The sequence below is a fragment of the Dreissena polymorpha genome, chromosome 5 (genome assembly GCF_020536995.1).
Source record: "Dreissena polymorpha isolate Duluth1 chromosome 5, UMN_Dpol_1.0, whole genome shotgun sequence".
In the NCBI taxonomy this organism is placed as follows: Eukaryota; Metazoa; Mollusca; class Bivalvia; order Myida; family Dreissenidae; genus Dreissena; species Dreissena polymorpha.
Window position 1 is genome coordinate 126989731 of NC_068359.1, and position 16676 is coordinate 127006406.

The following is a 16676-nucleotide window of genomic DNA, read 5'->3' on the forward strand; positions in this document are numbered from 1 at the left end:
CCGGACGTCAACGCCGACGCAGACGCCGACGCCAAGGTGATGACAATAGCTCATAATTTTTTTTCAAAAAATAGATGAGCTAAAAATGATAAATAAATTACTTCAAAATAATTAACAAAGGCATTCGCGGTTAAACAAATATGCAATTTGTTTATCATAAACAAGAGCTGTCACCAATGGATGACATATGCTCCCTATAAACGCTATGATAGAAGTTATGAGCATTTTTCGAAACCTAAACGCAGATTTTAAAACCTAAACGCGGACCTTAAGTTCAAGGTCAAGGCCACAGGGGTCAAAATTTGTGTGCGTGTAGAAAAGTCTTGTCCATATACACATGCATACCAAATATGAAGGTTATATCTCAAGGGACATAGAAGTTTTGAGCATTTTTCGAAACCTTAACGCAGATTTTGAAACCTAAACGCAACCCTTACTTCAAGGTCAAGGTCACAAAGGTCAACATTTTTCTGCGTATGAAAAAGCCTTGTCCATATACACATGAATACCAAATATGAAGGTTATATCTCAAGAGACATAGAAGTTATGAGCATTTTTGAAACCTTAACGCACATTTCGAAACCTAAACGCGGACCCTAAGTTGAACGTCAAGGTCACAGGGGTCAACATTTGTGTGCGTATAGAAAGACCTTGTCCATATACACATGCATACCAAATATGTTATATCTCAAGTAACATAGAAGTTAGGAGCATTTTGAGAAACCTAAACGCAAAGTGCGACGGAAGGACAGACGGACGGACGGTCCGATCACTATATGCCCTCCTTCGGGGTCATAAAAATAAACATTGTTACTGTCTTGCAACCCTACGGTTGTGTAATTGTGAACTAGCAGTCGTTTGTCACTGAATATACCATTATGTTGCATTTCTGGAGAACAGCCTGATGGACATCTCGGATGTTTGGAACGTTCCTCAAGCACTTCCCTACAGGTTTACCCACGCCCATATTCTGCAATGGACGTATTGTGCAGCGTAACAGTCGCTTCGAGTTCCAAGCTGACAAAAGCTTTTCTACAGAATCTATCTCTTGAATGTGCTTGGCCTTAGGTCCAGTATGAATTTCTATACTCAGGATATCAGCAACTTCTTTCGACACATTGCAATTGTTATATGGATCCAAGACATACAGATTTTCTGGAAAAAAAAGAACACAATATCAAAGACTAAATATACCTCGACAGCAAAACAATTCAAATTTCCTGTACTGTATACATGTTATTTATCAAACATCTGCGTTATAATTGAACGTGTCAAATGAGCGCGTATGAATGGGAACAATGTTTTATAATTAAAACTTCAACGACGTAATAAGTTGATTTTTCCAAATTGCGGAAAACATCCAAATAACAAGGATCCGACAACGACAGCGATAAGTTATGCTTACAAGAATGTGTGTTGATTTGTTCACGTCAATATTAGTTAATTACAAATATAACTCCTTTTACTCCTGATATATGTAAGAAAACAAACTCACTCATAACTTCTGTAGCCAATATTAGCTTCAATTGTTCAAATTCATTAAACTCTCGTGGGCGAACATGAATACTCGTTGAATGTTCAATAATTCCAGGGAAGTGTAATTTAAATTCAAACTTTACTTCAAATTGATAGTTATATGCTAATATGGTGTCTGATAATTGAATGTCTTTGGTATTCATGTGTGGTCTGTCAACTTTAAGATGTATGTTAAGATACTTCCATAAATCTTCAAGAGTAATAAAATCTTTAGAAAGAAGCTCAAGGCATTCGCACGTTTCATTCCTGCATTTGTCCCCGTTAGCGCGACCTGTTAAGGCTTGAATAATGCACTTCAAAAAAGGACTTCCCTCCTTTGTATTCGCACTTGCAGCGTCATTTGGAGATGTTGCGTTGAACTGTATGAGTTTCAGAGAACCTTTCAAGTCCAACTTTTCGGAGAAGCAACAGTCAAGAACAGCAATCACTTTTTCTAAATTGGACGCGTTAAGTGTTTCACTGAACTTTTTCAATGAATAATAACCTTGTGGGCCAACTTGAATATGTCCCTCCTGTCTTAAGTTAGTACTTTCGTCCTTATGTCCAGAGTAAACAAAGAGCAATGTCCGGATGTTTTTCTTCATGAGCTGAGCAAATGCTTCATTTATCCGACATTCAAACGTTTTGATATTATCTGTATCCGTCATCGGATCCGTACGGATCGGTTCGATGACAATCACATTGTCTGAACTGCAAAAATAGAATTTTGCATTTTATAATATCTCAAATTAATGTTGATTGGAGTTTGCCTGTTTTAACGTTATTCAAGTTTTTTTTTCATCCAATAAAACACCTATCAGAGCATCTTTAGTATAAATGAAAATCTGACATAATTCATTGTTTAGGCTATTTTTTTAACTTCAGAAACGGAGAAGGCGAGCAGGCACCAACAAGAAAATGGTATTTTTTACATGCTCATAACCCGACATAAAATGGTGTTCCGGTAAGAGTTCTCAATTTTATTTGCAATAAAATGTTGTATGAGCGATCCTGATATTTAACATCAACATATTTTTTTTTAATTTTAAGATTATGTTCAGTGTAAACTTAATCAAATTATAAACGCAACACTTGTTACATTTTTTTTTCTCACAATTGCTCAATAAGTCATCGACGTATTTTCTTGAAAATTAAAATATAAACAAAGAATTATTCGTTATCTCTTACACAGTTTATAGGTTTGGCCCATAATACATCTTCAAATAACATGAATAGAGAAATATCACTCTTATAAGTCATAAAATGGCTGCATTAAAAAAAACACTTTCAGTGCTAATTAATACAAAGTTAATAATAGTTGCACCTGCACAAATAAGTGCCCAGTCCTGTACATTAACAAATCGCTCGGATTGCAGGTTGAAACCTAAATCTCATCAAGAGCCCATAATATCTTATGAAAACGTGTGGAATAATGGTCTGTTCAAATCCTCAAGTATAATGCATAAGTGCTGGTAATGCCTTAAACGCAAACGTATAAAGTCACACAATTTTGTGATCGCACGATTGTTATGATACGAAAACGGCCCCTATGTTTTCTGTTATACTTAGGTGCTACACATGCGCTTCAAGCTAGTTCATTTTTTTTTAAAGATATTCGAATTTTTTTTCGATAGCAATGCCATTAAGTATATACAAGTGACAGTACTGAAACATGGTTCTCGATTTTGCGAAATTTTCCCGAAGTTTAAAAACACTTATTACCATAACGTACCAAGACAAACGGATTTCATTGAAATGAACAGCAAATTTTAATAAGACAAATATTTTGTTCCAATCACCTAATGCACATTGCAGGCACGACCTTTGAAGTAATCACTTTCTTAAATGTATTTATTTCATCCAGGAAAACTTTTCCAGCATCTTCATCATATCCTGCTACTAAGATTGCGCCCCATTTGTCATCTGCAAATAGTATCGACATTATACAATATATGGATATAGTAACATCTTATATTTGTTCGGCGTTACTGCAGACAATACATGTGTTTTACTAAAATTACGTATTCATTTTATTTTCTGGTCGATTATTTAGAAAAAAACATTCATACTTATGAAGGGTTCAATGGTCTCTCCACAAGTGTGGCACTTGACGGGATTAATGTACGAGTTCCTCATGCATGAACAACACGTGTGGATCGGTCGAAAACAGCAATGAACATCAAAACCGACTAAAAACAGAAAATTGGTAAAGACACACAACTAGATTTGAAACGTTAACGTTTTAAATTGTATTAAAATTAACGTACAATTCCAAGCTAAGTCTGCTTGCAAGGTTCACGAAACATAAGACCAATAACTCAATACAAACTAATTTTAATGAGCGGAAACAGTTTGTATATATATATATATTTAGTCAAAATGACCTTGACCTTGACCCAACCGGTCCCAAATGGAATCCCAAGTTAGATATGCATGTAGTTAATAACACTTTCAATTCCGGCACAATATGTCCATGATATTCCCAAATACGATCCAAATCTAGGAATCAATCCAACCTTGCTACATCAATTTCAGCTAAATTGGTCAATGCAATCTAAAGTATTAACCGGAAACAGCCTTTCGACTGTAATTCTATTTCTAGTTAAAATAGAATTAACACAACGGTCCAAAAAGCAATGCCAAGCTAGCTTTCATTTAAGCTTCTGAAACACAAAATTTTAGTGCAATACCTCAATTCAATCACAAGCTAGGTCTCCATCCAAGCCTCCTATATCCACATTCCCATCAACATTGAACAGTGCAAATTAAAGTTATTGAGCGGAAACCACAGTTCAATGTCCAACAAGCACTAACTATTTTATATGTGAACTTATGGAAAAATTGTACGCAACTCAACTACTTTTAGTTGGGACAATGGGTGAGTATTATAACATACCGGTTAAGGTGTTATTCACCAAGCAAATATCGCAACGACCGCCATCTGAGGTTTCCCATTTCGGAACTGAATTCATCCTACAAATGGGCTAAACAAAAAAGACACGTTTAAGATCATCTACACGTCGACAACATTTCAAGCAATATATGAGTTAACTGTCGCTCGATACGCTCTGTCAGCAAAATATTATTTTTAAACATATATCTTTACAAAATAAGATTTAACACAAATGGTAATGGCTTGGCAAAAGCTCGGACAAAGTAACTTGACAGTTGTTTATACATGAAAACGATGAATTTATTCACATACTACAAGAGTAATTAATTAGTTAATGGTTGATTCCCGTGTTCATGTGCTTATACAGTCAAATTATTATTTAATAAACGTCGAACAAACTTTTGACCTCTAGCGAAAAATAAATAGTTTAGTTTCATGTTCATATAGCTTTGACTTCTGTTCTTAAAGACTTCAGAATTTAGTGTATTTTCTTTCTTACTTTAAGTTATTTTATAATCTGTTGATAATCAAATGTCTTTTATAATACCACAAACCTTCGTATGTTTTATAAGAACATCTGCTTTACTTTTCGAGTTATACAGTTTAAAGGTGGGCCTTCGTTTTAACACTCAACTGGTATTTACCCATAAAAAATATGTCGTACTTGTAAAACAGTTCATTGCCGTTCACATCAGTATCAAGTGTTTAAACACTAGCCACCGTATTTGTTCACTTATCTCAGGATTTTTTTTTATGACAGATAGCCAAGACATACGTAGTACGTACAGATCGAAAATTTCAGACCCATCGATGAAACAAGAGGGCCATGATGACCCTGTATCGCTCCACTGTTTTTTATGCGAAAAAAGCGTGCAATGCGCACAGTCCTTTGCTTATAGGGTAGGTACATTTATCTCCCCAAAAGATATTGTCGTTCTTTCTATTTCACATATTATAAGACTGTTCCGCGCATATGCAGAAATGTTTTCAATCGTGCTTTTAAACTGTAGGGTTATCATATTAACGGCAAAAAAGCTTATAAATTAAATTTATGTTTAGATATGGGATGATTAAGAACCAAATGCCATTCTCGACTTTCTAATAGTACCATAACTCCTTCTGAAAAGTTTGTTTTCGTTTTGAAAACAGGACTTCCGGTTTCAAAAAAGAGAAATTGCTCATGACGAGCAATTTCTCCTTTATCACAATGATTTCTAACCCACCCAGCCAATTTATAAATAGTCCTTTACAATATTATTTCTTGTCTGCAATCTCCTGTAATTTGAGGCAGTCCAAAATGTGTCGTTTGGTAAAGGGTTAACATTTTTGGATAGTTAACATGTTGGTCTACCTTTCATGCTCGACATGTATGCATCTATCTCTTACAATTAAAAAGTTATTCCAAGTGTTTTGATAAACTTTTAGTTTGAGAAGAAAATAGTTTATTCATCCCATAATGAATAAATAGCAAAAACGCATAAACATGCAACGTTACATGACTTCATGTGGTCATGTTTTTGACGAATCAAATTTGCTTGAACAACTATTCAATGGGAGCCTTCAAGGGATAAATTTGGCCCCAGGGGCATAATTTGAACAAACTTGGTAGAGAGCTTTAACATGTCACTACATACCAAATTTACTAGCCCTATGCCCAATGGTTATGGTCAGGAAGATTTATAAAGTTTGCACAAAAGAGGCTTTATATAAGCAAATGTTCAGTTTGTGACCCCGGGGAAGGGTCAAATTTGAGCCCAGGGGAATAATGTGAACAAATTTGGTAGAGGACTATTAGATGTCACTACATATCAAATTTAGTAGCCCTAGGCTCTATAATTATGAACAGGAAGATTTATAAAGTTTACACAAAATAGATCTTATTTAAGCATATGTTCATTCTTGTGACCCCTGGGGCATGGTCAAATTTGAGCCCAGGGTAATAATTCGAACAAATTTGGTAGAGGACTATTAGATGTCACTACATACCAAATTTGGTAGAAATAAGCACAATGGTTATGGACAAGAAGATTTTTAAAGTTTGCACACAATATAGGCCCAATATAAGCATATGTTGATTTTTGTGAACCCTGGGGAACGGTCGAATTTGATCCCAGGGGCTAAGTTTGAACATACTTGGTAGAAGATTTTTAATGTTTGCACAAAATAGGCCTTACTAAATTGTATGTTCATTTTTGCGACCCCGGGGAAGGAACAAATTTGACCCCAGGGGCATAATTTGAACAAACTAAGTAGAAAACTATTAGATGTCACTACATACCGAATTTGGTAGCCCTAGGCCCTACGGTTATTGACAAGAAGATTTTTAAAGTTTGCACAAAATAGGCTTTATATAAGCATATTATCATTTTTGTAACCCCCAGGCAGGGTCAAATTTCACCCCAGGGGCATACTGTGAACAAACAAAGTAGAGAACTATTAAATGTCACTACATACCAAATGTGGTAGCACTAGGTCCAATGGTTATGGACAAGAAGATTTTTGAAGTTTGAACAAAATAGGCTTTATATAAGCATATGTTCAATTTATTGACCCCCGGGGCGGGGTCAAATTTGAGGTGGGTGCAATTACAAAGGGTCATAACTCTGTCACAATTGCTCGCTGCCAAAAAATTCCTAACGAGCCCGGCCTGCTTTAGCGTGTTAGGGTCCACACAATTTAGAACATTTTCTACAGTGCAAAATCATACGATTCACAATTCAGCTAATATATCCTATTAAATATCACCTACACAATTAGGTTTTATAAAATGTGACTTTATATTAATTGAAATAAAGAAAATGGGCCCTTATTCAACCCAAACTGGAAAAACGAAAATTCCTTTCTTTACAAACTACTAAGAAATAACATGTACTATTTGAGCGAATTCCACTTGGCAGTTACATAAAGAGTAGCGGAGTACACAAAATTTGGTAACGTTCGAAGGGACGGACATCCGCCATGTTTATGCAACTTTTTTTTAACCGGAAGAGGATATTAAACTTACAACATGCGTAAGAAATAGTGCTATACTTAAAACAAGGGACAAAATTGTCACAAAACCAGGTTTTCATTGTGAAAAAAAATCTGATAAAGGGAGAAAACTCAAACTGAACTTTTGAAATGACCAAAAAAAATTAACCCCCTTTGTAAGTTTTTTTTTTTTTAAATCTATTTTTAGTCGTGGCGACCTTGACATTGGAGATATTGACGTGATTCTTTCGTGGGACACACCGTCCCATGATGGTGAACAAATGTGCCAAATGATTTTAAAATCTCACAATGAATGACATAGTTATGGCCAGGACAAGCTCATTTATGGCCATTTTTGACCTTTGAACTCAAAGTGTGACCTTGACCTTGGAGATATCGACGTAATTATTTCGCGCGACACACCGTCCAATGATGGTGAACAAATGTGCCAAATGATTTTAAAATCTGACGATGAACGACATAGTTATGGCTCGGACAAGCTCATTTATGGCCATTTTTGACCTTTGAACTCAAAGTGTGACCTTGACCTTGGAGATATCGACGTAATTATTTCGCGCGACACACCGTCCAATGATGGTGAACAAATGTGCCAAATGATTTTAAAATCTGACAATGAACGACATAGTTATGGCCCGGACAAGCTTATTCTGCCAGCCCGCCAGCCAGCCAGCCCGCCAGCCAGCCAGCCAGCCCGCCCGCATTCGCCAATCTAATAACCAGTTTTTTCCTTCGGAAAACCTGGTTAAAAATAGGACATGTCTTAATGTTATTATAAAGCAATATCCAAAATCTACTTTAGTATCAGAAACAAACTGCATTGATAATTTTCCGGGTGATTTCGAATGTAGTTTGTTGATTATTCATATACATCCCATGCCGAAAATATTTTTCTTCAAATAAATAAGACAATTTCTAACAATGATTCTGAAGATTTCAATTGTAGGGCGGATACTTTAATTCATCCTAGTAAAACTTCATCTGAACATTTAAAGAAATCAAACACTTCTACATGTGGGACATGGATATTATGACATTTGTGTAGCACCAAAATTAAACATGAAGAAGGCGATTGTTATTAGGATACATTTAGCCCACGAGATCAACTTTCAGGATACTGATCACGAACGAGAAATGTTAAAGACGGACACGTGACATTTTTTAATAATGTCTAAATTATTCGCGTCACAGGTAAACCGAAGATACATATGAACAAACCATCAAAAGGGAGACAATTGCATTTGATGATAGGTTTTTTTCTGCACCATCGTCTTTCACGCTTTCAATGCACCTGATAGCAATGCAAACTGTTTCTTCTACAATCTCTGGAAGCGTCCATATCGACGTCTACATAAGAAAATCAGAATTATATTCAACAACTTGAAGAAACAAGATAGAACATTACAAGTGAATTGCCGATTAAAAATTAAAATTCCATTTTAATAATACTGATAATATATATGGGCAGTTGCCTGAGTAAGTGAAAATAAAAATTATTAAGTGTTCATGCATGATAACCAAATTTATACCACCCAGCAGCCTTGGTTTAAAACTGAACAAATTATTTTTGTAATACGACAAGTAAACAGTATACTGAATATAAAGTCGTGTCGTAAGATTGTATTAGCTGCCTTTTAATGACAAAAAGATCTTTCAGAAGCACGGGAGGCGCAGTTTAGTAATATGTAGAAAGTTGCAATAATCATTTATTAGCAAATCTAAGTTGAACACATTTATGTATGCAATTAGCGAGTACGAAAAACAGTCATGTTATAGTTCAAGTGTAATCATATACCCTATACGATTACAAAACAATTACAATAATAACAGCCACAATTGTATTTTAATTCGGTTCATAGATAAAAAACATAGTGCTTAGACACGCAAAAATACATAGTGTGCACGGAAAAACGGATATAAATGAATCCGAAAATTATATCTTGAACATTGTATCGTCAAGCGAATAAACTTATTATTTGAGGAAAAACATTTATATTGTGTATACAAGTAGTGATTGCTTATGATTAACAGGAAAGTCCAGCTAACAAAAGCTTTCTTTGCTTACAAAGCCTTTAGTCGTCAGGTAGGCTGAAAATAAATGCATTATTTTAATTGAATTTAATATTCACCTGTGCTTTCCTCACTGCAAGATGTTTGTGCCATCTTCGAAGTTCTATCCCTTCCTCATTTGCAGATGGATCAAGACCGGTAATTAACTCAAGTAATACTGAAACAAAATGCCATTCTAGTAATAAATTCAAGCGTTACATTTATTCATAAATGATTTAAGTATAGCATTTATAGAACCGCCTTTGATAATAAAAAGGAAATTCATATTTCTAAGAGTATACTTTAAACTCGCACTTTACGTATAATATCCAATTTTGATATACTATTCAAACAGTATATATGTATAACAGGTGGACAGGGTCATATAAAGTTACCCAGACAATTTTCCGCTGTATTGTAAATCCCCAGGCTTAAATGTCATTTCTTGTTTACAGTCTTTATTAATGTGCTGGACTCTTCCTGTTTAGTATGCGTGTTTCACCATGTATATGACCCACTTCCGTGTGATGTTTCAATGTGTATTAATATATAGAGAATATTATGTGAGTTTTGGATAAAGATCAAGTTTATCATGCGAGGCTTAGAACCGATGTAGCGCGAGGCTTGCCGAGCGCTAACATGGTTCGTGCCGAGCATGATAAACTTGATCGTTATCCAAAACTCACATAATATTCTATTTATCCAATTATTTGTGGTCGTTTATCGTTCAAAAAAGAGTACAAATACTTTAAAATTCAAAGAAAATGGGCTGGTTTTCCAAGTTGACTCCGAAGTGTTTGTTTACTTCAACGTCATCATTTGCTATGACGTCACATTGAAACATATAGTGTTCTTAAGATGGAGATCGGATAACCATGGTCTAAAAATAGCGATAGTATAAAGGTAAAGTTTATACGATCGTTGTTATACTATCGATTTTCATAGGATGGTAATAGGATAAATTAATATATTAAAATTCTTATTCAAGGCAGTACACATCAGACAGACAGATACATCGCATTTATTGTCATCAGTGCCCTTTAGTATCACGTATGTATCTCGTTCATTAAAATAGTGTGTGTGCGTATTTATTACACCAAATTAAAGAACAATGCGCGATAATTAAACGAAACGAAAACAATACTAACCTACTCCAAAGTTATGATAGTCGTGTTGCTTTTTAAGCAGACAATGTTGAACAGTCGGAAAGTACCCTGGGGTACCCACAGGCATGACAGTCATCAGCAAGGTTTCATCGCCTTCTTTCAACTCTCTGGCGAGTCCAAAATCAATCAACCTCGCATTGAATTTGGCATCCAGAACGATGTTCTTGGATTTTATATCCATATGTAAGATTGTACCTCTGTAAACATGTTTGTGGTAGAAACTTAAAAACACAGTATGTAAACTACAATATGTATTAGTAACTTATATCATGATGTATGAAGGAGAACCAAACTTTTGAAATATAGCATTTAAAAAAAAGAAACATTATCATAAGAGAAATCAAACTCTAGTCTTCGTTGTAACAGAAGAAATCAATTTACTATAGGAATCGAACTTTCTAAAGAAAAGCTGTTCATCAGTTTAATAATAATTTGTTTAATTTCAGATTTTCAATAATGAGAGACACCCACCTGAATTTATTTCCAGTGTGCATAAAGTCTATTGCACATGCAATCTGGTACATGATTTTAAACCTTGTTTTCCAAGCCATTTTAACATCAAAACGTCGTTTCAAACGGTCAGTGTCTTCTTTTACCGCTTCAAACAAGTCACCATTCTCAAAATATGGTGAAACAAAGTAGTATTTCCTGAAATAATTAAAAACCAGAAACATGGCTGCGCAACAAAACCAGGTTGTAAACGGTTGTAGTTATACATTTAATTTCCATTCTTGTGCAATTCCAAGCTAGGAATACCAGTAAGATTCTTGTAATAAAGGTTATGAAAATAGTAATATAAACCTATTTTGGTCAATAAAAATCTCCTTAAACGTTATTGATACCATGGAAATGAAACAATACAAGGTATCACAAATAAGCACATATGATTTTTCTAAACTACATGTATATACAATGCTTCCTCACAATTTTTCAATAACATTCAAACTCGTTTCTTTGATTGAAAAAACCATATGCAATACAGAAGTGCTCTTATCTTGCTTTAAACAATTAAACAGCTGTTTTACTAATCAGATACAAGATAATACAACATTTTGACTTGTCTTGACTTTAGTGCAACACTTTAATTTCTTCTGGATAATTTGTATGTTGGATTAAATGGTAAAATATTTAAACAAAATATCGTAGTTCCTATGGGTAATAATTGTGCGCCACTTACAGCTGATCTTTTTTTGTATTGTTGTGAAAGCGATTTTATGTTAGAATTATCGAAAACTAAACAACTAGATTTGATTCAACGTTTTAACCTAACTAGTAGATACATAGATGACATAATAAATTTTGATAACCCATACTTGAACAATAAATTCACAAAATATACCTTAAAGAACTAGTCTTAAAAAGATCGTATCAATCCAATACAGATGCTGCGTATTTAGACTTACATCTAACTATCAATAATAATATGCTTAAGACAAGTTCATACGACAAACGGGACGACTTTAACTTTAAAATAGTGAATTTTCTGTTCCTTGATGGTAACATCCCGAAAGGCCCATCTTATGTTATTAACATTTCGCAGTTGGTACGTTACGCAAGAGCATGTTTATGTCTTAAAGATTTTAATGATCGTAATCGTATATTAATGAAGAAATTGCTAAAACAAGGTTTTTGTATCATAGCCCACGAAATTCGCTACATTTCCCTTAGTGTATGGTGATTTAATTTCAAAATATGTTTCTTTAAAATGGCATGTAACTAATGGAATTGCCTACCCATCATAATGTGCCAAAGATGTTTTGAAGCGTGATCGCAAACTAATATCTTAAAGAAAATGTATATGTGGCTGGGAACGCGATTTTGACAATTCCGGCGCTGACGTCGTTTCCGAAAAAAAAACGACTTTAAGTTGTGACTACCGTTTCGTGTACTTTTTCAACCAATTTTTTAGCAATTAGCAATTATTTTATTTTCAAGCAGGTCCTACAGCAAGATTGTTGAGTGCGGGGTATTAAAATTGACCGTTTTTCTATTGATTTTTTTATTGCTTATAATTACCTCAGCTTATATTACAATAAATACAGTATGGCAGATTTGACAATAATTTGCTAATTTTCGGATAAAATTCCTTCGTTTTGTCAAGGTAGGATTTTCGTAGCTTTTAAGTGTGTTTTTATCAACCAATATAAAAGTTTGTCTGTGTGGATGGAATTTAATGTAAAATAAATCTATTGACCCAATCAAGGTGTCTGTATGAGTCGTTTTGGCTGTCAAAACCACGATATTTCTGCGTCTGTCTTACCCTTAACTGGGCGAAAGTTGTAACAAACTTGTAATTTGATGTTTTGTTGTTGAACTTTCCAGTTATGACAGTAATTACATTTTGTTGATAATGTTTTATGCATGTATTTTTTCTATTCGATTTTCACTTTATGTATTTAAGATGACTGTTTAACAGTTGATCAGTTGACAGCAGACACACTGTGATGTGAATAGGGTTGTAAAATTAAATTTATTTTGCAAATAAATTTCCAAGCAATCCCTCGATGGCATGTAAGCAATAACATTGCCATTCGTAGCGACAACACAATGAAAGTGTCAGCATTGTGATTTATTCTATTTGTTCATGTTTAAGAGTATAAATTTTAATGTTTCTATTCTTGTCAGAATGATAAGTTGTGGATATCCATATAAAATGGTTGTGCTGAGTATAAAATAGAAAATACATTTTAACCGAGTATCCTATATTTGAAAAAAAAAGATTATTCTATGCAAAGCTTTGAGAATGTTTTGTCAAAAACACATAACTATGTATTAAAAAAAGTATCATGGTACAGAACGGACAACAGTTAACGTTCTTGATGAAGCAGTTATGCCAAGGAAGGGATTAGAATGTAACCAGCTTAGTTAATCCTTGTTTTCAATACTATGGTGATGGCAAGTAATAATAGAATTAATACGTACATACATAATTATTACAATACGTGTATTAAATACATGTAAGGTAAAGTAATTTAAAAGCATGATACTTTATATTTATGTTTTACATTAGAACATTTACTATGCTCTGTTCCCTGTGCATATTTGGATGGTTCATTGTGAATTCTGAATAAAACAAGAATATTTTAATTGAAAACATAAATTGATTAATGGTTGTTTGTGTTATTTTCACACATATCAAGTTTGAAAAGAAAAAAACATCAATACAGGAAAAGGTTGTATATCATATTGATTGAAATTGCAAAACATTGTTGACAAGTAGGTGATCCCCATTGTGTGATGTATTTTTTACGGGTTTGTAGAAGGCTTCTTTAAAGGACTCAGTCATATATATATATATTTTATTATGACAGATCTTCAAATATGAATTATAACAATTTTGGTGCAACCTCAGCTTTCCAAGTTTGCATCTTACCGTCAGTTTGGACATTGTGTGGATGATAATATGGACAATATATTTAGTTCATATTGTATTGCGATTGACTTTTGTTAACAGATATTGTTTAATCCAGACTTAACACGTCTTTTTTATCAAGGAATAACACAAATACATTCTGATTGATATGCATGGATTTGTAGTACATAACATCAACTATGCGTACCTTGAGCTGTTTTAATCACTCTTTAATCCATAAGAAAACATTATAAGCATGTAACAGTATGTTAATTATAATGGAATAAAATTTACATTGTATGTATTTTAGTTTATTCTGCACACTAAGTCAGATACATTAAATCTATTTTATGATTAATGATCATTACCTCTCTCATAGTGATATTCACTATGAAATAGTATTTACCTCAAAATACTTCACTGTATTGCATGCCTGGTATGTGTTCTGAAAATATCACTAATACTGTTGTAGTTCATATAGACATCAAGATATGTGATGTAAATGCATGTGTTCATGTTATGTGTATATTATTTTTTACCGGTACACAAATACTGTGTTGTGTTATGTTCAATCTATGATGACGTGTGACATTAAATATGTAATGCTTATTGCTTTAATTTTGTTTTAGTATGTTTTTGAACCTCTTCGTACGCAATGAGTGATTTTTTATCTATCTTCACTTATGCTAAGTTTGACGATATATTGACTATAAATACATTGTTGATAACAAATATCATGTATATACAATAGACAATTTTCTGTTTCCATAGCAATTGTTAACTTAAATAATGTTGTCTCACAAATTTGATATATCGTTGAACAAAAACTAGAGTTTTGTCAACCTCCACATGCTGCATTGACACAGACTATTTTGTATGCTGTCTACACAAAACAAGAGAAGCTTATTTACGGCGATTTTTAAGAATGAATATGCCATTCTTATTTATGGTCATTTTGACCTTTAACCTCTTGAATTCTTGCATGACACGCCGTCCAATAACTGTGAACAAAATTAATGTACAGAGTCATTTTAAAATCTCACAATGAATGACATAGTTATGGCCCGGACAAGCTCATTTATGGCCATTTATGACATTTGAACTCCAAGTGAGATCTTGACCTTGGGGATATTGACATAATTCTTATGCATGACACACAGTCCAATGATTGTGAACAAATGTACCGAGTTATTTAAAAATCTCGCAATAAATGACATTGTTATGGCCCGGACAAGATCATTTATGGCCATGTTTGAGCTTTGAACTCAAGGTGTGACCTTGACCTTGGAGATATCGACATAATTCTTTCGTATGACACACCGTCCAATGATTGTGAACAAATATACCAAGTAATTTTAAAATCTCAAAATGAATGACAAAGGTATGACCCGGAAAAGCAAATTGTTGACCTTTAAACTCAAAGTGTGACCTTGACTTTGGAGATATCGACGTTAATCTTTCGCATGACACACCGCCCATAATGGTGAACAAACGTGCCAAATGATTTTAAAATCTTACAATAAACGACAGAGTTATGGCCCTGACACGCTCATTTATGGCAACATTTGACCTTTGAACTCACAGTGTGACCTTGACCTTGGAGATATCGACATAATTCTTTCGTATGACACACCGTCTGATGATGGTGAACAAATGTGCCAAATGATTTTAAAGTCTCACAATAAACGACAAAGTTATGGCCCAGACGAGATCATTTATGGACATTTTTTATCTTTGAACTCAAAGTGTGACCTTGACCTTAAAGATATCGACATATTTCTTTGGCATGACACACCGTTCAATGTATTGAACTAATGTGCCAAATGATTTTTAAGTCTCACAATAAACGACAAAGTTATGGCCCAGACGAGATCATTTATGGCCATTTTTGACCTTTGAACTCAAAATGCGACCTTGACCGTGGAGATATTGACGTAATTCTTTAAATGACACACCGTCCAATGATGGTGAACAAATGTGCCAAATGATTTTAAAATCTTACAATGAATGACATAGTGACATATGGATGGCCCGGACGAGCCATCTTTGACCCTTAAACTCAAAGTGTGACCTTGACTTTGGAGATATCGACGTACTTCATTTGCATGACACACCGTCCAATGATGGTGAACAAATGCACCAATTCATTAAAAAATCTAACGAATTATTGCATAGTTATGGTCCGGACAAGCATTTTGACCTTTAAACTCCAGGTTTGACCATGACCTTGGAGATATTGACGTACTTCTTTCGCCTGACAAACCATCCCATGATGGTGATCAAAGTACCAAGTCATTTTAAAATCTACCGATAAATGACATAGTTATGGTCCGGACAAACTTTCCGTTTAGAACGCACTAAGTGACCCCGTGACCTTGTGTTCGACCCGACATGACCCATATTCAAACTTGACCTAGACATCATGTAGATACAATTTCTGACCAAGTTTGGTGAAGATCGGATGAAATTTTTGGGACAACAGACCGACAGACCGAGACAGACAAAGAAAAGTGACTCCTATATAGCCTCAATAATACAAATGGCAATGGGAATGTAAAATCCAATATATATATATATATATATATATATATATATATATATATATATATATATATATATATATATATATATATATATATATATGTGTATCATGAGCCGTTATTCTTGTTTGTGTCAAGTTGGAAGCTATACAAAATTTTCAATTTCTGAATAC

At 34.1% G+C, this 16676-nt stretch overlaps 1 protein-coding gene across 1 annotated transcript in view; it reads right to left on the reverse strand.

Moving 5' to 3' along the window:
• Window positions 1–507: 507 nt before the first annotated feature.
• LOC127832150 (uncharacterized) overlaps window positions 508–16676 on the reverse strand; it is a 45976-nt gene continuing 29807 nt past the window's right edge. The window contains exons 10-18 of the mRNA XM_052357456.1: window positions 11083–11259; window positions 10594–10808; window positions 9526–9623; window positions 8615–8743; window positions 4412–4499; window positions 3585–3704; window positions 3315–3438; window positions 1496–2226; window positions 508–1155 (exon numbers count right to left, since the gene is read on the reverse strand). Coding sequence (XP_052213416.1) covers window positions 848–1155; window positions 1496–2226; window positions 3315–3438; window positions 3585–3704; window positions 4412–4499; window positions 8615–8743; window positions 9526–9623; window positions 10594–10808; window positions 11083–11259 — 1990 coding nt within the window. The 3' untranslated portion in view covers window positions 508–847. The remainder of the gene's footprint in view (window positions 1156–1495; window positions 2227–3314; window positions 3439–3584; window positions 3705–4411; window positions 4500–8614; window positions 8744–9525; window positions 9624–10593; window positions 10809–11082; window positions 11260–16676) is intronic.